The sequence below is a fragment of the Rhincodon typus genome, chromosome 1, assembly GCF_021869965.1.
Source record: "Rhincodon typus isolate 14 chromosome 1, sRhiTyp1.1, whole genome shotgun sequence".
Classification (NCBI taxonomy): domain Eukaryota; kingdom Metazoa; phylum Chordata; class Chondrichthyes; order Orectolobiformes; family Rhincodontidae; genus Rhincodon; species Rhincodon typus.
The window spans coordinates 119,937,573-119,959,878 of record NC_063332.1 but is presented as its reverse complement, the minus strand read 5'-3'; the positions used below and the strand labels follow the sequence as shown (position 1 = coordinate 119,959,878).

Genomic DNA, 22,306 nt, shown 5'->3' with positions numbered 1-22,306 from the left:
TGCACCTTGTTATCTCAGTGTATTTTTAAATATGAGTTGAATGGTACAAAGTGCATTTGACCGTTTTACTGTACACTGCAGCAAGAAAATTTGACTAAATAAGGAATGCACACATCTCTCAGACCTGCAAATTATATTGGATATATGGTTTTATGAATTATAGTATCCATACTAAAAAGCAATTATCATTTATACTTAATTTCTAAGATGTTCCATAATGCGTTGTATTTAGATCCCACATTTAGCTTAAATATTCTGATTGAAGAGTTCAGATAATGTCACAAAGCATAATATATAGAATCTGAAGATGAATTACAAATATGTTTATAATTATGTTTTCTATTAATTTATTTTTAAAAATGAATAATGTGGAGTATTTATGCTACAGTATGATAAGATATGCACTTAACTTTACAAGGAGTGTTGTCCACTGGAATGCATTTTCAAAACATGGAAACGTGCTCTAAGTGATTTTTTCCGTTTAGTAGAATTGATGCAGCAAAGATTGTTGGGGTGCAGGGTGGAGGGATGTATGTTTTAGAGGTCTTGATTTGTGCATTCAACTGACACACTTCTTGTCAAGAGCAGAAACTCATAAAACTGATTCGTCATCTTTCATTTTTTAACCACTTCGAAGGAAAGGATGGAAGACAATTATGTGAAAATCAGAATAAAACAGTTTCTAACATTCTATGTTGCTTCTCCGATCACTTTTGGACTTTCAGCCTTGGTTCTAATTCCACATCCCTGGTTTCTTAATGGGAACCACACTCAGAGGGAATGTGGAACAGAAATATGACTACACTGTGGCCTCAATTTCCAATATAGAGCTACTTATAAACCATTCTTCCCACCAGGAGCGTGGTCCCTTCAAGAGTATTTGGAGAAATAAGAGCATGGCTGGCATGGGATAAGCATGCTGCTCTCCACTACGTCTTGCTTATACCTGATTGTGCTCAAGAAAGTAGCATTGAGCCCCTTCTTGAACTGCTACTGTTCCAAAACTCATATATATTGTGTGTTGTTAATTTTGCTTTAATCAGATGTTGAACTGTTCTTTCCCTATGTCTATTCCCCTTTGCTTATTTTCAGTGTCTCTTAAATGATTTTGTGAATTTAAAAATCTTGTTTTCTTATTTGTAGAGAAATGCAGGCCCTATGAGAGTAAGACAATGGCTAATGTTTCAGTTACACAGTGTTTTGGGATATTGAGCTATGTTGAGTTTCTTTTCACGCAAATCAGCAAAAATCCTAACTTACAATTCATGAGTGAAGGAGGGTTGAGAGGAAGATATTTATTAAAACCATTCATCCTCAAAGCTTAAGTAATATAAAATAAAATCATCTGGACTTTTAAATAACAGATTTAAATTGTTGATTTTATCAATGAGGTGAAGATAGAGCCATCCAGTTCTGATGTTAATCAACAGAAGAATCCACAAAGTCAGATCCAGAAACTGTTAAATACAGAATATATACTAATGTCCAGATTAAAGTCATTTCTCTTTAATAGATTATGGTGGTGTTAACTGGTCAGTGAAATAACGTGAGGGACATTCTCGAAAAATAAAACTACCAAGTAAACTGAACATTTTCTTTCTTTTCAGGTCTGTATTATGTGATGACCCGGATATGTCTGAGATCCCTGTCAATGTTCCAGTGGATACAGTTAAACTTCGTGTTGAAAAAACTGTTGTTCAACAACTTCCACGTGAAGCATTTTATTACCTTGTGGATCTAAAATATCTCTGGCTGACATATAATGCCATCAATACCATAAACCCTCAAAGCTTTTATAATTTAAAAGAACTCCATGAATTGCGCCTTGATGGAAACATGCTGTCTACCTTTCCTTGGGATTCACTGCAGGAAATGCCAAATCTTCGAACTCTTGACTTGCACAATAACAGACTGTCAACCATTCCTGCTACTGCAGCTCGATATCTGAGAAATATAACCAATTTAGATATATCTAGTAACAAACTCACTACACTGCCATCTGACTTGTTAGATATTTGGCCTGCTCACTCAAGATATCATGAGTTTGAAAAAGATCCAATGAAGAGAGTAATTCTAGGTAAGTACTAATTATTACCTTCTGTTAAAGGCAGTAGCAACAATACTACCTTCTACTTATATTGCACATTTACACAGTAAGGCATCAAAGTGTTCCATAATAATTCATGGAATGATTTGCAATAAGCACGAAGAGTTTACAATTGATGTAACTGGGGTGGCATGGTGGCTCAGTGGTTAGCACTGCTGCCTCAGAGCGCCAGGGATGTGGGTACAATTCCACCCTCAGGCAATTGTCTGTGTGGAGTTTGCACATTCTCCCCATGTGTGCGTGGGTTTCCTCCGAATGCTCCAGTTTCCTCATAGAGTCCAAAGATGTACAGGTTAGGTGGATTGTCCATGCTAAATTGTCCATAGCTTCCAGGGATGTGCAGGCTAGGATTAGCCGTAGAAAATGCAGAGCGATAGGGGGTGGATCTGGGTGGGATACACCTCTTTGGAGGGTCAGGGTTGACTTGATGGGCCAAATAGCCTGCTTCCACACTGTAGGGATTCTATGTGCTGGAATAGAAAGCCAATGATAATAAATGTCTGGGTAAGAGATGGACTAGCACAGCAAGGGGTGTGGGTGATGGAGTTCTAGAAGACATAGAATACAATAAAGATGAAAATTAAATTAAAATACCAGTCTTAATGAACTTAATAAACAGCAAACAGCAGAGGCTTAGGTGGGGTTATCGTACTTGGCCATATTTCTTGTTGGTTAAAAGTGCTATCCTGAGTGGCTGGTTGATGAGATAGTGTAGAGGGGAATGAGATAAACTTCCTAAGCATTCTGCAACATTTCGAAGGTAAAGCTATTCTGTTTTAACTCGTGATATTGAGTGATACACAATTAGACAGCAGGAAAATCTCCAAATTATCTTTCAATATGGGGTTGCACCTCAATTTAAAAATTCATTTTTAACAATGCTTACTCCTGAAATGGCACATTTGAAATGGCAGCTTAGTTTATAAGGTGCGTAAGTTGATGCATTTGATTGGCTGAATACAGCAAATATTGGACTAGTGGGCACTTGAAAATCAGCTGGCGTAATTTTCCTTCTGACAAAAAATAGAAAAGCTTAAACTATAAAGTTCGAGAAATTGATAGATGCTCTCTGAGGTGGGGAATTTCAAAGATTCACCACCTTCTGAATGAAAAGGTTCCTCCTCATGTCAGTCCTAAATGGCTTGAATAGAACAGAATAAAATGTATTTGGATTTTCAAAAAGCACATGATAATATGTCACACAAGAGCTTATTACATAAACTTGGATTCTATGGATTGTGATAGAATATGAATGTGGATTCAAGATTAGTTGTTGGATAGAAAACAGGGAGTAAGAATAAGCAAGACTTGTTGCATTTGCCATTTGTAACTAATGGAGTACCACAAGGAGCGATTTTTTGACCTCAGCCTTTTACAATCTGAATTATGACATAAATTAAGGGATTGGGTGATTCATATACAAATTTGCTGGCAATACACAGTTAGCTGGGAAAATACACAGTGAAGAGGGTGCAAAGTGGCTGAAAATGGACAAGCTGATATGTAGACAAGAACGTGGCAAATGGAATCCGATATAGCAAAGTGTGAAGTTATCATCTTTAAAAGAAACCGTAAAACTCAATATTTCTGAATGGTAAGAAACTGGGAAATGTTTGCATTCAGAAATACCTGGGTGTACCTAAATCCCACAAAGTTAATTAGGAAAGCAAATAATATGTCAGCTTTTGTTCCAAAAGGTTGGGGTACAAGAGTGAAACAAACTTACTACAAATATAGATAGGATTCATGATGCCGTACCTGGAATACTGTGCATTGATTTGGCCTCCATATCTGAGGAATACTTGCCCCAGAACAAGTGCAATAAAGCTCACGAGAGTATTTAGTGGGACAGGAGCTTTACCCAAAAGGGGGGATGGAGCACTTAGTGGTACGATCCTGGGGAGTGTTGCTGACAAAGGGATCTTGGAGTGCACGTTCATAGTTCCTTGAAAGTGGAATCATAGGTACACAGGGTAATAAAGAAGGCATTTATATGTTAGCCTTTACTGGCCAGTGCATTAAGTATAGGAGTTAGAAGGTCATGTTGCGCTATACAGGACATTGCTTAAGCCACTTTTGGCATATTGCATTCTATTCTGTTCTCCCTACTATGGAAAAGATGTTGTGAAACTTGAAAGAGTTCAGAAAAGTTTTTTTTATTATTCATTCTCGGGATGAGGGTGTCACTGGTTAGGTCAGCATTTGTTGCGCATCCCAGAGGGCAGTTAAGAGTCAACCACATAGCTGTAGATCTGGACTCACGCCTAGTTTAGACCAGGTAAGGATGGCAGTTTCTTTTCCAAAAGGGCATTAGTGAACCAAGGACGTTGCCAGGGTCGGAGGTTTTGAGCTACAGGGAGAGGCTGAATAAACTGGGAGTTTTTTCCCAGGAGCTTAGGAAGTTGAGGGTGACTTTATAGAGGTGTATAAAATCATGAGGGTCATGGACAGGTTGAATATCCAAGATCCTTTGCCCAGAGTAGTGAAGTCCAAAACTAGAGGGCATAGATTTATGGTGAGATGAGAAATATTTAAAAGGGACCTACGGGATAAATTTTATATGCAGTGGATGGTGCATGTATGGAATGAGCTGCCAAAGGAAGTGGTGGAGGCTGATATAATTACAACATTTAAAAGACACCTGGATGGGTATATGAATAAGAAGAGTTTAGAGGGATATGGGCCAAATGCTGGCAAATGGGACTAGATTAATTCAGGATATCTGGTCGGTGTGCATATGTTGGACTGAAGGGTCTGTTTCTGAGTTGTACATCTCTATGACTGTTTGACTCTATTACAGGCCTACCTTCCCTACTGATCCAAACAATTAAAGTGATCTAACAAAACATTTGAATTGGTTAAGGAGCTTGACTGAGTAAATAAGGACAAGGTATTTCTCCTGGCTGAGAAACTTAGAATATGGGATCTCAGACTCAGAATAACGGGTCAATTATTCAGAACCAAGTTGAAGAGAAATTTCCTGACTCAAAGCATTGTCAAATTCTAGAATTTTTTACATCAGAAAGAGGTAGATGCTTAGTTTTCTGAGTGTATTTAAAATGCAGGTCAATCAAGTTTGAATTTTATGGGAATTGTGAGATGTAGGAATTGATTGGAAGAGCATGTTCAAAGGACCTACTCTCTCTTCAATTTCTTACGGCTTTATATGAAATATTGAAATGGGCCATTCCAAGTAAGTTTGATTATTTTCTGAATTCATGCCGTAAATCAGTGCAAGATGGATAGATATCCTGGAAATGCATTCTAAACTGAGACACAAAGAGTAGAAGCTTACTGGGGCCTGATCCTTGTGCTGTATGGCAAGATTAGTGGCAGAAATGGACAAGGAGCCCAGTGAAGCCTATCTCGATGCTGAGAAGTTCTCACTTCATCTTTCATGCTTTTGACAAGTGGTGTGGTAAGATTCTCTTGAGGCAGTGGCATGTTGCCAGTTAAGGGAGATTATTGTTTGTTTAACTCATTAACAGCCTAACTTGCCTCATTAATTTCCAGCTTCCTTTCTTAGCAAATATGCCAAGCAAGCCAGATAGTGAGAAAACTTTACGTGGATATCAGGAATTCAGCTCGCCAATTGCTCCTGAGGACATCACTGTTGTGTACAACCAAAGGCCATTTCAGGACATGGTCCATGGGGACCAGTTGCACACACTCTCCATCCATGGACACTAACACCCGGTTTTTGCCGACCTGCCATGACCATCATGGTCTCTTTCTGATACACTCTCTCAGAGAGACACAAGCAGATAGAAGGTCAAAGCAGTGCCATTTACAAACAAAAACAGTGCCATTTACAATATGCAGTGCATAAGCTCTAGCGCTCTCGGTCAGTTCTTTTTCTTCTCCCTCCCATTATGTCTTAGTGTAGTCTTTGGTTCTGCAGCTGGCATCGAGGGAGCTTGCTCGGCATTGGAGCCAAGTGGCCCCAGAGATTTGGTGAGGTAGCCCTGAGGTGTGCCAGTGTCTGAACAGGTCAAACATGCCGACCATCTTGCCCCATGCAAATTGACCCTCCTTGGTGTGAACATCCAACGGTTCAGGGTGCAGGTGGAAGACATGGTCACCTCTGGAGTGTTCTAAGGGGAGACTTCTGTGGGGGGCTGTGTGAGCTTCCTCCTCTCAGGCTTGGCACCCTGCAGGCTGTGCCCTGTCACCCTGTGGGGATCAGGCACCTGAACTGCACAGCAAGATCCCAGTCCCTGGGCACCATGCCTTCAGTCCTGAGGACCAGCGGCTGGGCCAATGAAGTACAAGTCTGTGCATTCCTCTAGCAGTCATCCAGGAAGAGGACTCCTCTCCTTTGCACCACTCACTTTCTCCAGGTCCCTGTTGGAGAATCACAGTGCCAACTTGCCCTTCTCTGATGTCCTATTCAAATATCCTGGACTGAGCAGGACAGCCTTTAGAATTTGGTGTTTATTCTGATGCAAAACAGCCTTTTAAAGATGTAAAGGAGTTGGTCTTTTGGTGGTTATCTGCTGATTAGCAGATTGCTGTGGGAACGGCGTGCGGCAAGGTGGGGCGAGACTTGGTCATGAGAGATACCCATAGCAGCATGGTGGGTATAATGAGGTGAGTTTGGTAGATGCATTTATGAAAACCTATTGGGCCTCGCTGTGAAATACCCTCCAAAAATCTCAACACAAATCAGACTTTGCAAAAAAAAAACAAATGCAAGATTCTGCCCGAAGGAATTGTTCAACTCCTGGGTGTAGTTCAAAGAAAAGTCGCTGGATATTTAATGTTAGCAGCCTGAGGTATGAGGAAAAGATGCATCTGAAAGATGGTCATTTGGAGTGATTTAACTTTGCATTCGTTCTAGAAAAGTTAGCTCAGCTGCCTCTCAGTCAGATGGTTTTGAATTCATTTTAAATCACAGGATGTGAGCTCAAGTTTGCCATTGAGAGAGGACTGCTCCCAGAATTTAGAATGAGATGTTAAACTGAGGACACTTTGACCCTCTTAGTTGAATATAAAAGATCTCATGGCATGATGTTGAAGAAGAACCAGGGAGTTATTCAGAGAGTCCTGTCCATTGTTTGTCTCTTAACCAAAATTCCCAAACAGACTTTTAGCAACATTCATAATAATGTTTGTGGTAGACTCACTGTGTGCAATAGACCAGTGAGCCTTACGTCAGTGGTGAGTAAGTCGTTGGAGGGGATTCTAAGGGATTTGGAAAGGTTAGGACCGATTAGGGATAGTCAACTTAGCTTTGTGCTTAGGAAATCGTGTCTCACTAACTTGACTTCGAGTTTTTGAAGAATTGACAAACAAGATTGATGAAGGCAGAGCAGTAGATGCTGTCTATATGGACGTCAGTAAGGCATTTGACAAGGTTCCGCATGGTAGACTGGTTAGCAAGGTTAGATCACATGGGATCCAGGATGAGCTAACTAATTGGATACAAAATTGGCTTGAAGGTACTAGACAGAGGGTAGTGGTGGAGGGTTGCTTTTCAGACTGGAGGCCTGTGACCAGCGGTGTGCCACAAGGGGATTGGTGCTGGATCCACTGCTTTTCTTCATTTATATGAATGATTTCGATGTGAATATAATATGGTTAGTAAGTTTGCAGATGACACCAAAATGGTTGTGTAAGAGACACTGAAGAAGGTTATCTCAGAGTACAATGGGATCTTGATCAGATGGGCCAATGAGCCAAGGAGTGACAGACGGAGTTTAATTTAGATAAATGTGAGCTGTTGCATTTTGGTAAGGCAAACCAGGGCAGGACTTACACAGTGAATGGTAGGGTCCTGGGGAATGTAGTCAAACAAAGGGACTTAGGGTGCAGGTGCATATTTCCTTGAAAGTTGAGTCACAGGTAGACAGGGTGGTGAAGGAGGAGTTTGGCACGCTTGCTTTCATTGGTCAGTGCATTGAGAATGGGAGTTGGAAGGTCATGTTGTGGCTGTACAGGACATTGATGAGGCCACTTTTAGAAGACTGTGTACAATTCCGGTCTCCCTGCTATAGGAAAGATGTTGTTAAACTTGAAAGGGTTCAGAAAAAAAATATAAGGATGCTGCCAGGATTGGAGAGTTTGAGCTATAGGCAAAGGCTGAATAGGCTGGGGTTTTTTTCCCTGGAGCATCAGAGGCTGAGGGGTTTATAGAGGTTTATAAAATCATGAGGGGCATGGATAGGGTAAATAGACAGGATCTTTTTCCCAGGGTAGGGGAGTCTAAAACTAGAGGGCATAGATTTAAGGTGAGAGGGAAAGATTTAAAAGGGACCTAAGGGATAACATTTTCACACAAGAGGGTGGTGCATGTATGGAATGAGTTGCCAGAGGAAGTGGTGGAGGCTGGTACAATTACAACATTTAAAGACATCTGGGTATATGAATAAGAAGGGTTTCGAGGCTTATGGGCCAAATGCTGGCAAATGGGGCGAGATTAGTTTAGGATATCTGGTCGGCATGCTCGAGTTGAACCAAAAGGTCATACTGTACAACTCCATGACTCTATTACTCTTAAGTTTTCCAGATTACAAAAGCCACTACATTTCAAAAGTATTTCATTTGCTGTGAAGCGCTTTGGGGTAATTTAACATCATGAAAAACAGATATAAATGTGAGTCTATTGTTTCGTTTAAACTGGAGTTCAGTTGAATAATTATTGAAACTAATCCTAAAATACTCTAGCTCTTTCTTGCTGCTCCCACTACTTGCTTATAGGTTGCTGCCTCTGGAAAAGCTGGGAAAACAGTAAATTAGAGCATTGCACACCTCTACCCAGCTCCTGATCATCTGTGACTGATATATTTGCATTTCCAACTGGTGGCGACACTTTACATAAATTCCCAGTATAGATGATTCATGGGGCTTGCTGTTTCCTAATTTGCAAATTATTTTGTTGACTATTGCAAAAAGGAAGTAAAAAATTGAAGGGTTTTTTTTTTGTTTTGTACTCATCAGAATTAGGCAAAAGTTGCGAGGTATTTATGAATTCCTTTTGCAGGTATAAAGCAGGGTCTTGGGCATTTTTATATATTGTGGCAAGTCAGTCCTTATTTCTGTGTAGATGGGAGTCATGCATGGGGACCTTGTGGAAGCCTCATTGTAGCAGATTCCGAAGGAACTGAAAGGGAATTCAAAAATTCCACTGGGCATTTCCTCTATTTCGGGGAAGTTTTCGAAGGTCTCTATAAAAATCAAAGATTTCACATGATTCCAATGAAATGAAGTAAAATTGTTCTCAGGAAACGTTAGGCTATTAAATACATAGTCAAAATCCTGAGTAATATTTAGACTGACCCCATTCTTACCTCATAACCCCTGAACTACACCCCTCCATCCCTGGACCACTCACACAGCCAGAACCTGACCTGATACTTCCACGTCCCACCACCCCTTGGGGAACTGACAGTCCCACACCTAGGGTTGACATCTCTGCCCTGGGACCTCACACTAAAACTCCACCTCATCCCATGAACCTGATGCCCTCACCCCCGGAAACTGACATCTCTGCCCCAGGATCTGACAACCGCCACAGCCCTCTTTGCTGGACCAGACCCTGACCTCCACTTCATGCTGGTGCTGCTTCTGGACCCAACCCCCTCACCGGAACTGACCTGATTCATGAGCCCCACACTACCACCAACACCGCACCCACTCCCCCCAATCTTCAGGATCTGACCTGACCAACATCGCTGTTTCTACACCCCACCGCCCATTCCCTTCTCAGACTCCCTGGACCAGTCTACCCATTCCCCACCCTACTGGCCCCTACACCTTCCTAACCCCTCTCCCCTTGCCCCACATCAGAACACTGATTCCCCTCCCGCTTTGGACCAGACCAACCATTACCCTTCCCCCACAGTCCAGATTGTTTAATAAATGATTTCCAAAAGCAGAATAACATCGAATAATGGATATACTTTCTGAAGCTTATTAGCATGGGCTGGTTGAGCATGATTATCAGGCTGCCTGTCTTGAATGGTCAACAGGACATGTTGTTTTATACTGTCTCCCAATTATTGAGACTTACGACCTACAAACCTGGCATCACTTTGGCACTGAAATTCAAATATCACAGTCCTCATTTGTATGGTAGACAAAATTATTCGGATGGATGGCAGCATCCTGTTCGTGGAGAAAATCATTCATGAATTTACTTATGATAAGAGTATGACGTCACATGTGTTTCAAATGTTTGAGACACCTTTTTCTTCCAGTGTAATTCGAGGTGGACTAGCCACCACTCAGTGCCAGGAGTGCTGGATGTAGGCCCTTTCTTGAGTTTTCACAACACATAATTTGTGAGGATTTGATTAGGTTATCTGTTTTCATTCAGTTTTGATGCATCCCTATTTCAGTATGAAGCTTACACAGTGGCTAGGGTCCTATTCACGAGTTTGCCAATAAGATTTATCTTGCGCTGGATGAATACGTTGAGGAAGGAGAGCTTATTGATCACCCCATTGCAGCAGCAAAGGTAAGCACAGCATGGAGTTTCTTAAGCAGCATAAAGAAATTCTTGATGCAACTTGTGGTTTCAAGTGTCACAATGTTTCATTTATATGTTGGAAACATGCAAGGGGACGGAGTGGCCTTTCCATCAGAGATGTGCTTCTCATGGTAACCAACAAAAACATTTTCAAGAACTAGGCCTAGAGGGGCTCCCATGGCAATGCCATCCATTTGGGTGTACATGGTGGCATTGGAAATGAACACAACTGCACAAGGTGCATGAGTTTGTTGATGACACAATCAGACATTTGTGGCACATAGATGACCCATGACAGTGACGTATTGCGAATATCAGTGGCTTTTTTGAGTTGTATAAAAACCGAAAGATCTGCGGATGCTGTAAATCAGGAGCAAAAACAAAATAGCTGGAAAATCTCAGCAGGTCTGTCAGCATCTGTGAAGGAAAAAACAGAGTTAACGTTTCGGGTCCGGTGACCCTTCCTCTGAACTGTTCTTCCTCAGTTCTGAGGAAGGGTCATTGGACCTGAAACGTTGACTGTGTTTTTTCCATCACAGATGCTGACAGACTTACTGAGCTTTTCCAGCAATTGTGTTGTCTTTGAGTTGTATGTTGGGAAGTGATCTGGCAATGTCAAAAGAACCTGTGCACATGCTATTACTCTCAATGTGTAGCTCTTGTATGTTCTTGTGAAGGAATCCTTCACAGTTTATGTTGATGGTGGGGAAAGCCCTCGCATTCAGCTAGTATTAATTTCGCTCCCAGTAGAGGGAGCAGCTGCCTGTTCTATAAAGACAGCATTTGTGGTGGCTGCCTTTCAAGTGAAGCTGGAAAATTGAATGTCAGTTTTTGGAAAGTGCCATGTTGTTAAACAAGCTCTGGCCTCAGAATTGAAGGCCATATCATCCCTTATTACTCATTTGCTGTATTTTATCCTTCATGGATTCAGGCCATGAATTCTACTTTGTAAACCATTGGCAGTTGGTTTCATTATTTGTAACTGTCATCAAAGACCCATAGGCCAATGAGGGATTGAGAATATGGAAATTCAGGGTGTTGAACACCCCCTACCTCAGGTCTGAACTTCCTGTCTGAGCTTCCACCTGTTTGCTGTAGGTGGAAGCTCTGCTCCTTTACAAAACTTTGCAGATTCTACACTGTAAGCCAAGATCTGGCCTGTTTGCATCTGACATCCGGGTAATACAAACTTGCCAGAACAAATTAAATCGCACAGGAAAGAGGCAGCTCAACCAGCTCATATTGATCATTAATCCCTTACAATTAATTGTTTATTGGGCTGTTCCTGTGGAATAAAGAAAACATGTTTCAAAATATAGGAACATAGGAAATAGGAGCAGGGGTAAGACCATAAGAAATAAGAAAAGGAGTAGGCCGTTCGACCCCTTGAGTCTGCTCCGTCATTCAATAGGAGCACAGTTGATCCCAAATTCCTACAGTTTTCCCATAAACCTTGATTCCTCAGCCGATCAAAATTCTATCTGTCTCAGCCTTAAATATACACAAGGACTCTGCCCCCACTCTGCTCTCAGTGACAAGGAATTCCAAAGACTCACAACCCTCTGAGAGAAGAAATTCCTCCTCATCTCAGTCTTAAGTTGTCACCTCTTTCTTCTGAGACTATGCTCTCTGGTCCTAGACTGGCCCATGAGAGGAAACATCCTCTCAGCATTCACTCTGTCAGGCCCCTTAAGAATCCTATGTGTTTCAATGAGATCTTCTTTTATTCTTCTAAACTCCAGCGAGTACAATCTCGACCTGTTTAGCCTTTGCTCATAAGACAATCCCTCCAGACCAGGAATTATTCTAGTGAACCTTCTCTAAACTGCCACCAATGAAATAATATCTTTCCTTATAGTACTGCTCATAGTACTCCAGATGTGGCCTCACCAGCACCTGGTACAGTTGCAGTAAGACTTCCCTACTCTTATACTCCAACCCCCTTGAATTGGAGCCAATATTCTATTAGCCTTCCTGATTGCCTGCTGTAATTGTGTGCTAGCTTTCCGTGTTTCATGCAAACTACTCCCAGGCCCTTTGTTTTGCATCTTCTGCAGCCTTTCTCCATTTAAATCATATTGTGTTCTTTTGTTCTCCCATCCAAAATGAACATTTTCCATCTACCAACTTTTTGCCCACTTCCTCAATCTAACAATATCTCTCTGCAAACTGTTTGTATCCCTCTCGCAACCTACCTTTCTTCCTATTTTTAACGTAATCTGAATTTGGCTACAGTACATTCACTTTCTTCCCCCAAGCCATTAACATATGTTGTAAACAGTTATGTTCCCAGCTCTGATCCCACTGGAGCACCACTGGTTAAGTGAGAGGGATACAAGCAGTTTGCAGAGAGATATTGTTAGGTTCAGTAAGTGGGCAAAACGTTAGCCAACCTGAAAAAGAACCTCGCTGTTTCCTGCCCATGAACCAATTCTCTATCCATGCCAATATACTACCCCCAACATGATGGGCTGTTATTTTATGACCTAACCTTTTGTGACGTATCTTGTCGAATGTCTTCTGAAAGTCCATATACAACACATCTGGTCCTCTCTATCCACTCTGGTTGAGACTCCCTCGAAAAATTCTCAGAAATTTAGTCAGACACAATTTTCCTTTTGTGAAGCCATACTGACTCTGCTTGATTTGATTATGAGTTTCCAAATATTCTGCTGTTACTTCCTTAATAATGATTCCAATACTTAACCAACAATAGATGCGAGGCTAATCAGCCTATAGTTACTCATCTTTTGCCTCCTCTTCCTTTTGAATAGGGGTGTCAAATTGGCAGTTTTCAAATTCCCTGGTACTTCATCAGAATGCAAGAATTTTTGGAAAATTACAACCAATGCATCCACTTTCTCTGTACCTACCTCTTTTAGGACTTTAGGATGCAAGCCATGCAGGCAAGGGGATTCATCTGTTTTTAAACCCATTAGGTCGTCTAATACTATATTTCTAGTGATGGTGATGGTACTTAATTCCTCCCCCATATTCTTTGGTATTAACAGGATGTTCAAAGTATTTTCCACCATAAGGACATTCAGTCCTTTGAACCTGTTCTGCTATTCAAATTGGTCATGGATGATCCTCCACCTTAAGGCTATTTTCCTGCATGACCAATTCATACCTTTAATAGAAATCTATCAAGTTCTATCTTTAATATATTTTAAGACTGGTATTCCACATCCTCAGAGGAAGCGAATTCCAAAAATTCACCACCCACTCAGTGATGAAAATCCTCTTCGTATCAGTCTTAATTGATCTGTCTGTTAGACTGATAGTTTTCCCTAGTCCTAGACCCGACAGTGGGGAAGCATCCTTTCTACATTTACTCTGCTGTGCACTGTAAGAATTACATATGTTTCAAAGCAATCACCTCTCATTCTTCTAAATTCTAAAGAATACATGTCCAGTCTCCTCGATTGTACCTGAGAGGTCAATACCACCATCTCAGGCATTATTCTGGTGAAGCTTTCAGTATTCCCTGTATAACCACTATCTCCTTCCCTAGGTAAGGGGAGCAAGGCTGTACACAATAGGTGCCAGGTGCAATTTCACCAAGCTTCTACACAGTGGCAGAAAAGTACCTTTACTCCCGTTCTCAAGTCTTCTTGCAATGAAGGTCAACATGCCATTTGCTGACTTAATTGCTTTCTGTATCAGAAGTTTGCCTTCAATGACTTATGAAGAAGCACACCCAAGTCCATTTGGACATCAACATTCCCCAGTCTCTCACTATTTAAGAAATACTCTGCATACTGCCTGCCAATTTGAGAATGAGTCTTTATGGTCTGCCATTAACTAAGTTTCAAATCTATGTCAATACTCTGTTATATCCTCAAACAACTCTAACTGGTTCTCTTTTAAAATATTCATGCCAATCCTACCATTATTTTTAAAGTGTCCATTTATTAAATCCTGTCTGATAGATTCTAACATTTCCATGACACTGAGGTCAGGCTAATATATTTACGGATCTCCATTTTGTCATTTCATCCTTTCTTAACTCGGGGCTATGTTTGCTTCTTTCTTCAATAGTGCATTAGATTTGTTAAAATAATATTGTTGGATGATCTTATACAGAGTCTTTGAGATTAAATATGTGCAACAGCCAAATGCAACGAATTCACATTTTAATTATGTTGTCTGAAGTCTCTAGAAAGCTAGGGAATAGAAATTAAGAACCTTTAACTGAAGACTTTATTTTAGTTACAAGTCTTGGCTTAGGTGGATATTTTTGGAAATGTCTCACACAACAAAGATGCTACAGATCTTAAAATACTTCTGTGGCTTTTTCAAAAAAATCTTCAATGTTTTTTTTCCCTTCCTTAGGTTTTCAAGATAACCCATGGTTCTGTGACTGCAGGATATCAAAGTTGATTGAGCTTTCTAAGACAGAAGAAGCATTAGTTATTCTCATGGACCCTCTCCTGACATGTAGTGAACCTGAAAATATTGCAGGAGTTTTCTTCCAGAGAGTTGAGCTTCAACAGTGCCTCAAACCATCAGTCATGGCTTCAGCAACAAAACTTACGTCACCTGTTGGAAGTAATGTCTTGCTCCGCTGTGATTCAAAAGGATATCCGACCCCATCGCTTGTCTGGCTCAGGGGGAATGGCTTACCACTTAACCATGCAGGTAATTCATGCAACAGTTTGAATTCACATAGTGCCTTCAACATAGTAAATCATCACATGGTGTTTAACAGTACGGTTAGCAAGCAGCATTTGACACTAAACCATATCAGGAGCTATTGGGTCAGGTGACCCAAAACTTGATTAAAGAGGTAGGATTTAAGGATTATCTTAAGGAGATATAGAGCAAGGAAGCAGGGAGTGAATTTGCAGAGGGCATTCCAGAGGTTAGGACCCAAGCAACTGAAGACATGGCACAAATGTTGACTAATAATAATCTGGGATGCTCAAAAGATGAGAATCAGAAGGGTACAGGGATCTTGCAGGGTTTACAGCTGGAGGGAGTCAGAGCTAGAGACAGTCGGGCTCATGGAGTAATTTACATATAAGAATGAGTGCTTAAAACTGAGGCATTGATGGACCAGGAGCAATGTAAGTAGTTGAGCACAGTGATGACAAGTAAATGGGACTGGGTTCTGAGTTAGTATATTATCAGCAGAGCTTTGGAGGATCTCACAGTTATAGAGGTTGGAACATTGGAGATCAGCTAGGAGAACATTGGAATGGTCAAGTCTTGAGGTAGCGAAAGCATGGGCGAGGGTTTCAGTAATGGGTAAATTGAGGCCGTGGTTGAGACAGACGATGCTGTGGAAATGGAAGTAAATAATTATGATGGAAGTAAACAATTGGAAGCTCATCTCAATGTCAAATAGGACGCTGAAGTTGTGAATAGTCTGGTTCAATGTGTGATCATAACCAGGGTGAGTGATGGAATCTGTGATGAGGGCAGAAGAAAATGATGTACGTCTTCATGATATTTAGTTGGTAGAAATTTCTGCTTTACAGAGATTGTATGTTGGACAAAGTGAGTGGCAAATCAGTGACAGCGAGGAAAGTGGTTTTGAGAAAGAAACGGGAGTCATCAGCACACACGCAGAATCAGAATCAATTTCAGATAGTGTCAACAGATGACAGCACATGGATAAGGTCAAAGAATAAAGAACAGTACAGAGCAGGAACAGACCCTTCAGTCCAACAAGACTGTCCAGACATATGATGCCTTTCTAAACTTAAACCTTTTGCTTCTATGTAGCCTGTATCCCTCTATTCCCTGCTTATTCATATACCTGCCTCTTAAATCTTTCTATTGTATTTTCGACTACCACCTCCTCCAGGAACTTAACACCTCGATGTAAAAAAAACTTGCCTGTCACATCCCCTTTAAACTTACCTGCTTTTATCTTAAACTCATGTCCCCAAGTAATTGGCATTTCTACCCTGGGATAAAGATTGCAACTATCCATTCTACTCATGCCTCTCATAACTTTGCAAACCTCTATCAATGCGTCTGACATTCAAGTGAAGAAAAAACAAGTTTATCCAATTTCTCCTCATAGATAATATTCTCTGAAACCAGGGAACATCCTCGTAAACCTTTTATGTTCCCTCTCCAAAGCCATCACATCTCTCTGGTAGTGTGGTGACCAGAACCTACACAATATTCTAAACATGGCCTAACTAAAGTACTCTACAGCTACAGCATGGTTTGCCAATCGTTATATTCTAGGCCCCTGCCAATGAAGGTGAGCATACCATATGCCTTCTTCACCACCTTATCCACTTGTGTTGCCACTTTTAGAGAACTATGGACCTGTACACCTAAATCCCTCTACATGTTAATGCTCCTAAGGGATCTGCCATTTATTGTATATTTCCTTCCCGCATTGGAACTTCCAAAATGCATCAGCTTGCATTTATCTGGATTAAATTTCATCTGCCATTTCTCCACCCAAGTCTCCAGCCTATCTATATCCTGCTGTATCTTCTGGCAATCCTCTTCACTTTACACAACTCTCCCAATTTTTGTATTGTTCGCAAACTCACTAATCAGACTACCTATACATCTCCTCTAGATTACTTATATATATTATAAGTGACAGGAGTCCCAGCACTGGTCCCTGCAGAAAACCACTGGGCACAGATCTCCAGTCAGAAAAACACTTTTCCACCACTACTGTCTGTTTTCTATGACTAAGCCAGTTCTGTATCCATCTTAGCAGCTCACTGCGGATTCTGTGAGACTTGACCTTCTCTATCAGCCTGCAATGAGGGACCTTGTTAAAGACCTCACTAAAGTCCTTATGGACAATATATACCTACCCTTTCCAATCCTCTTTGTCACTTCCTCAAAAAACTCAATCAAGTTTGGGAGGTATGACCTTTCCTGCATAAAGCCATGCAACATGGTCACTAATAAGTCCATAGTTTTCCAAATGTGAGTCAATCCTGTCCCTAAGAATCTTCTCCAATAATCGCCCACCATTGACGTAAGGCTCACCGGCCTGTGATTTCTGGATTATCCCTGTTGCCCTTCTTAACAAAGAAACAATACTGGCTATTCTTCAGTCCTCTGGAACCTCTCCTGCATTTAAAGAGGATACAAAGATTTCATACGAGGCCTCAGCAATTTCTTCCCTCACCTCCCTCACTATTCTGGGATGGTTGCTGGGATGGATGACTTGTCCACCTTAATGCTTTTCAAAACACTCAGTTCTCCTCCTTCTTGATATCACCATGCCATAGAATATCAACATACCCCTCTCTAGATTCACCATCAACCATGTCCTTCTTCTTTGTGAATAACGATGCATATATTCATTCAGGACTTCATCTACCTCCTTCAGCTCCATGCATAAATTGCCTCCTTTGTTCTTGAATGGACCTAATGATCAGATGATCAATAGGAATAGGTCAAGCATAGATACTTGGTGGACAATAGAGGTAGTAACGCACGACGAGACCCTTGATTTCAAGAATCATATTGGAGGAGATCCAAGTGTAATTCTTCTGCCTGTCCTCTTGATAGCCAGAGGTCAATAGTTTGACAAGATTAATACATTCAAGGATGTTGGATAGGAAAGTGAGGTCAGAGCTAGGGCAGAATTTTAAAGTGTATGTGCCAAAATAACCAGCAACTTCTCTTTATAAACAGCTTTAGCAGATTAATATGTTTCACAGATTCGTACTCAGGGAACAGTTGGCATTGAATGAAAGAAGAGGGATGGTGTCTAAATGCTTGGCCAAAAAGGAAAGTGTTAAAGGACGATCTTAAATATGGAGAAGGAAATGGAGAGACAGAGGAATTTAGGTAGGAGATTCTAGAGCTCAGGTTTTAGGCTGAAGGCGCCATTTCCAATGGTGAGTTGAAGGAATCAGTGGGAAGAGGTGAGGAGATGGTTATTGTACAACACATCAGATTTGAGGAGGAACATTACTCTTTTAAGTTTATAGAGGCAGGTTCGTCTGAATTCCCATCTTTTAATGTCTAGAAGTGCTATAAGGAAGCAAAGCATTTCCAAAATTCAAAGATCTGACAGAAAGTCAACCACAGAATCGCAGACAACAAGGTGCAGGGCTGGATGAACACAGCAGGCCAAGCAGCATCATAGGAGCAGAGAGGCTGACGTTTCGGGCCTAGACCCTTCATCAGAAAAGGGGGAGGGGAAGGGATCACTTCACTTCACGGCTGGTTCAAAGCATACCAGAGGATGCAGCAGAGTAATTCTTCTGCCTGTCCTTTTGATGCCTGGTGGTAAATAGTTTAGAGAGATTAAAAGATTAAAATAAAGTTAGGAACATAATAAGATTAAAGTCCAAAACCATCAGTAAAATAAAAGTCATTAATTAATGTCCTTCCTCTCATAATGAAGTTCTATCTGGACCATGCTTTAATAAAATCATCGAGTTTCTTTATTGGCTGAAAAAGGTACATTGTCCAATATCTTTGAAGACATCAATATTTAACTGTCAATGATCAAAGATAGATAAACAGGTACACTTATTTGAGCATAATGAGAAATAATATTACAAACTAAGAAAAGTAGAGAATTCAGACAATTTATGTTTTTGCTTTTTAATATAGTTTATGCATATTGAATGAAGATATCACAATACATTTAGCCCTTACAACTCAGTAGAATTATTACTATAGGATTAAATGACTATAGGTCACAGACGAAGCACCAGAACTAGACAATTCTCCCCATCGAGTCTGCTCCACCATTCAATGGGTCCATGGCTGATCTGATAATCCTCAACTCCACTTTCTGGCATTTTCCCCATAACCCTTGATTCCTTTATAAATTTATCAATCTCAACCTTGAATGTACTTGACAAACCAACCTCTACAGCTCTAACATCTGTGGCAAAGAATTCCACAAATTCACTACCTGCTGAGAGAGAAAGAATTCCTTATCTGAACTTTAATTGAACCTATTGAACGTCATTCATGAACACCTTTAATGGACTAAAATGTTCTGAAGTGATTTGTTGGGTTGTTGTCAAATAAACTTTTCACATTGAACCATTGAAGAAAACATTAGGAAAGGTGAAATGCTTGATCTAAGACAAAAGTTTTAAGAAGTATTTTAAAGGAGAAAAAAGAAAGGAAGGGGTGGGGAATTTATCATTCAGACTTTTGTTGCCATGACCTCGAAGGATGAGTTGAAAAAAATGGAAGTTGCATAAGAGTCCAAAATGAGAGTGAATTGAATTTGGGTGGAAATGTTTAGCGATACCAGGCCACGCAGTCCAAAAGTGTTGGGTCAACACGACATCAAATGGGGAGAACTACAATACCATTTTACTAGCATGAAATCTAAAAGAAAGTATAGCATGTGTACAGTTGGCTTAAGGAGTTAATGCACAATGGGCAACAGCAAATCCTTACCATTAGGCCAATGGGGAAAAAAATAAAATTAGGCAGGCTGTAAAATAATCTCATTTGCTATCATCTATTTTGCATGATCTTCAAAAATCAATTTTAAGAACCTGAGAACTAGGAGCAGAAGTAGGCAACTCAGCCCATTGAGTCTGCTCCACCATTCCCGAAGATCATGGCTAATCTCATCTTGGCTTTAACTCCATTTCCTGCTTGCTCTCCATGACCCTTCAACCCATTACTGATTAAAAATCTATCTCCTCCTTATATTTACTCAGTTTATATTTATATTTCGGCATCCACCCAACCTGGAGCACTGAATTCCACCAATTCCCGACCCTTTCAGAGTTTAATTTCCCTGTGCAATTCCATGAAGAAGTGCTGTCTCCATGACGAAATCTACAGTGCAGCACAGTAGCTATAAGGTTTGGCAACAATGAATTCTCCTTGGAGGAATCGGTAATCTTTAAATTTAAAATGAATCTGTATATATTTGAGCAGCTCTTCAGACTTTCCCATTTAAAATTTGAATCTCCATTGAGAGGACAGTAGGAAGTTCGAAATGAAACTCCTTCTTGCCTGATAGAAGAATCTGAAATTTAGTATTAACTGTAAAATGTACTTTCAAAAGGTATACCACATGCTTTGATATATTCCTTACAATCACTGTCTATTATAAGTTTTTACATCATGTATCATAGGCATTTCTTTTAAACTAGTTCACTTTTTATCAACAACCTATGCATATCTTTTTTTCACTTAAAGTATGTCCCATTGCAGAAGATTTGCAAGCACCAAAAGGGAAGTGAGTATTTGTTAGTTCAACAAAGTAGCTCCAGAAGTACATTTTGAGGAGATTTTTGAAGATCGAGAGGAATAGCAAAGCAGAGGTGTTCAGCACAAGCCCACAATGCAGGGATACGCTGGCTGAAGGCTTCATGCATGGCAGAAGATATAACCCTATCTATTCAGGTTTTGGGAACAGAGCATGTATTCAAGACACAAGACTACAGATAGCATGGAGCTGAGTCAAGGAAGCATTTGAAAACACATAAGTGGATTTTCCAAGGAGCAATAATCATAGACTGCCGTTCTGCTTCTAAATTTTTACGTTAAGAATGAGCTCTACATTTCTGGCAGGAAGGTCTGATCATGTCTCCTAGATAAATGCAGCATGTACCTTGGATCTAACTATGTCCTCGTAACACAGGATAGTTGGGTTTTCTCTGAAGTTATTTCCACAATCTCTAATTTAAATTTCCAGCTTTACAGACAGCCACTTTGACAGCTTCTGTGAGGTAAGTGTGAGATTAGGGTGCCAGGTGGGCAATATGCCAAGTGGAATAAGGTGCAGGGTGCAAGGTGGAATTGCACTGGGTAATTGATGTAGTGTTTTGGGTGGGTTGGAGTGGGTGGGAGATTATTGATCTGGTGGGGGTGGGGTGTTGTTCATTCCCATGGGGTTGGAGAGGGTGGAGGGTGAGTGGAGCATCAGTTCTGGCGGTTAGTGGGGAGCAGGTATCAGGTTATGGGGGAAATTGTATCAAGGTCCAGTAGGTGTAAGGGATCTGGGGACGGAGGGTGCAGTTGGGGTAAATGTGTCAAGTTGAGGAGGGGTTCAGGGTCAGCTTAATAGTTACCCAGGAGTTCGCTAGGTTTTTAATTGTCTAGCCTTTTCTGGGTAACTTTTAACTGCATCAAAACCCTCCAAATTCTCCAATTTAAATGGATAATTTTGACCTTTCCAGCCATAGAGGAATTGCCCATCAGAATCTTCAATTTCCCAGGCAATTCCATTAGGGTCAGCTATTTTTGGTCTCAATACATGACTCCCAACTACGCTTCAAAAAAAACTATCAGGCCTTTGGAAAATCTGGGCTACACTGAGAATTTGAAAGTCCATGTAATGCACTGGATTCCAGCACAGGAGTTGTAACTTTGTAGAGTAGAGCTTGAACATTGCTGAAAAGAGAGACACATGCTGCTAAAACTTTTTTTTTAAAATCTGGACAAATACAAGAAGGCCAAAATTCAAATAATCACATTGATTCACACTGCAGGATAAAAGGTGCTGTTTGACTAGCAATTCATCCCTGATTGGCTGAGGTTTGACCATGGAGAATGTAGCAAAGAACTAGAGGCCTCCCAAGCTTTTGCATGATTCAAAAAAGAACAAAGACTTGAACACGTTCCTTTTGATACTGGTGAGAAGAGAGACAAAACTTTTCATTGTGTAATCATTAGGACCTTTGCAAGAATACCAAATTTCAACTGATGACAATAATTTATACAACAGGGAAGAAAGGTCCTGATTGATTTGCAAGTTGACAGTTCAAAGTGTGCGAGATAGTAGGAACTGCAGATGCTGGAGA

The 22,306-nt window shown here is 40.6% G+C and overlaps 1 protein-coding gene across 1 annotated transcript in view; it reads left to right on the top strand.

Moving 5' to 3' along the window:
• The first annotated feature begins 1,632 nt into the window (after positions 1 to 1,632).
• lrit3a (info leucine-rich repeat, immunoglobulin-like and transmembrane domains 3a) overlaps positions 1,633 to 22,306 on the top strand; it is a 23,421-nt gene continuing 2,747 nt past the window's right edge. Inside the window, exons 1-2 of the mRNA XM_020529218.2 lie at positions 1,633 to 2,077; positions 14,913 to 15,218. Of these exons, the coding sequence (XP_020384807.2) occupies positions 1,633 to 2,077; positions 14,913 to 15,218 (751 nt within the window). The remainder of the gene's footprint in view (positions 2,078 to 14,912; positions 15,219 to 22,306) is intronic.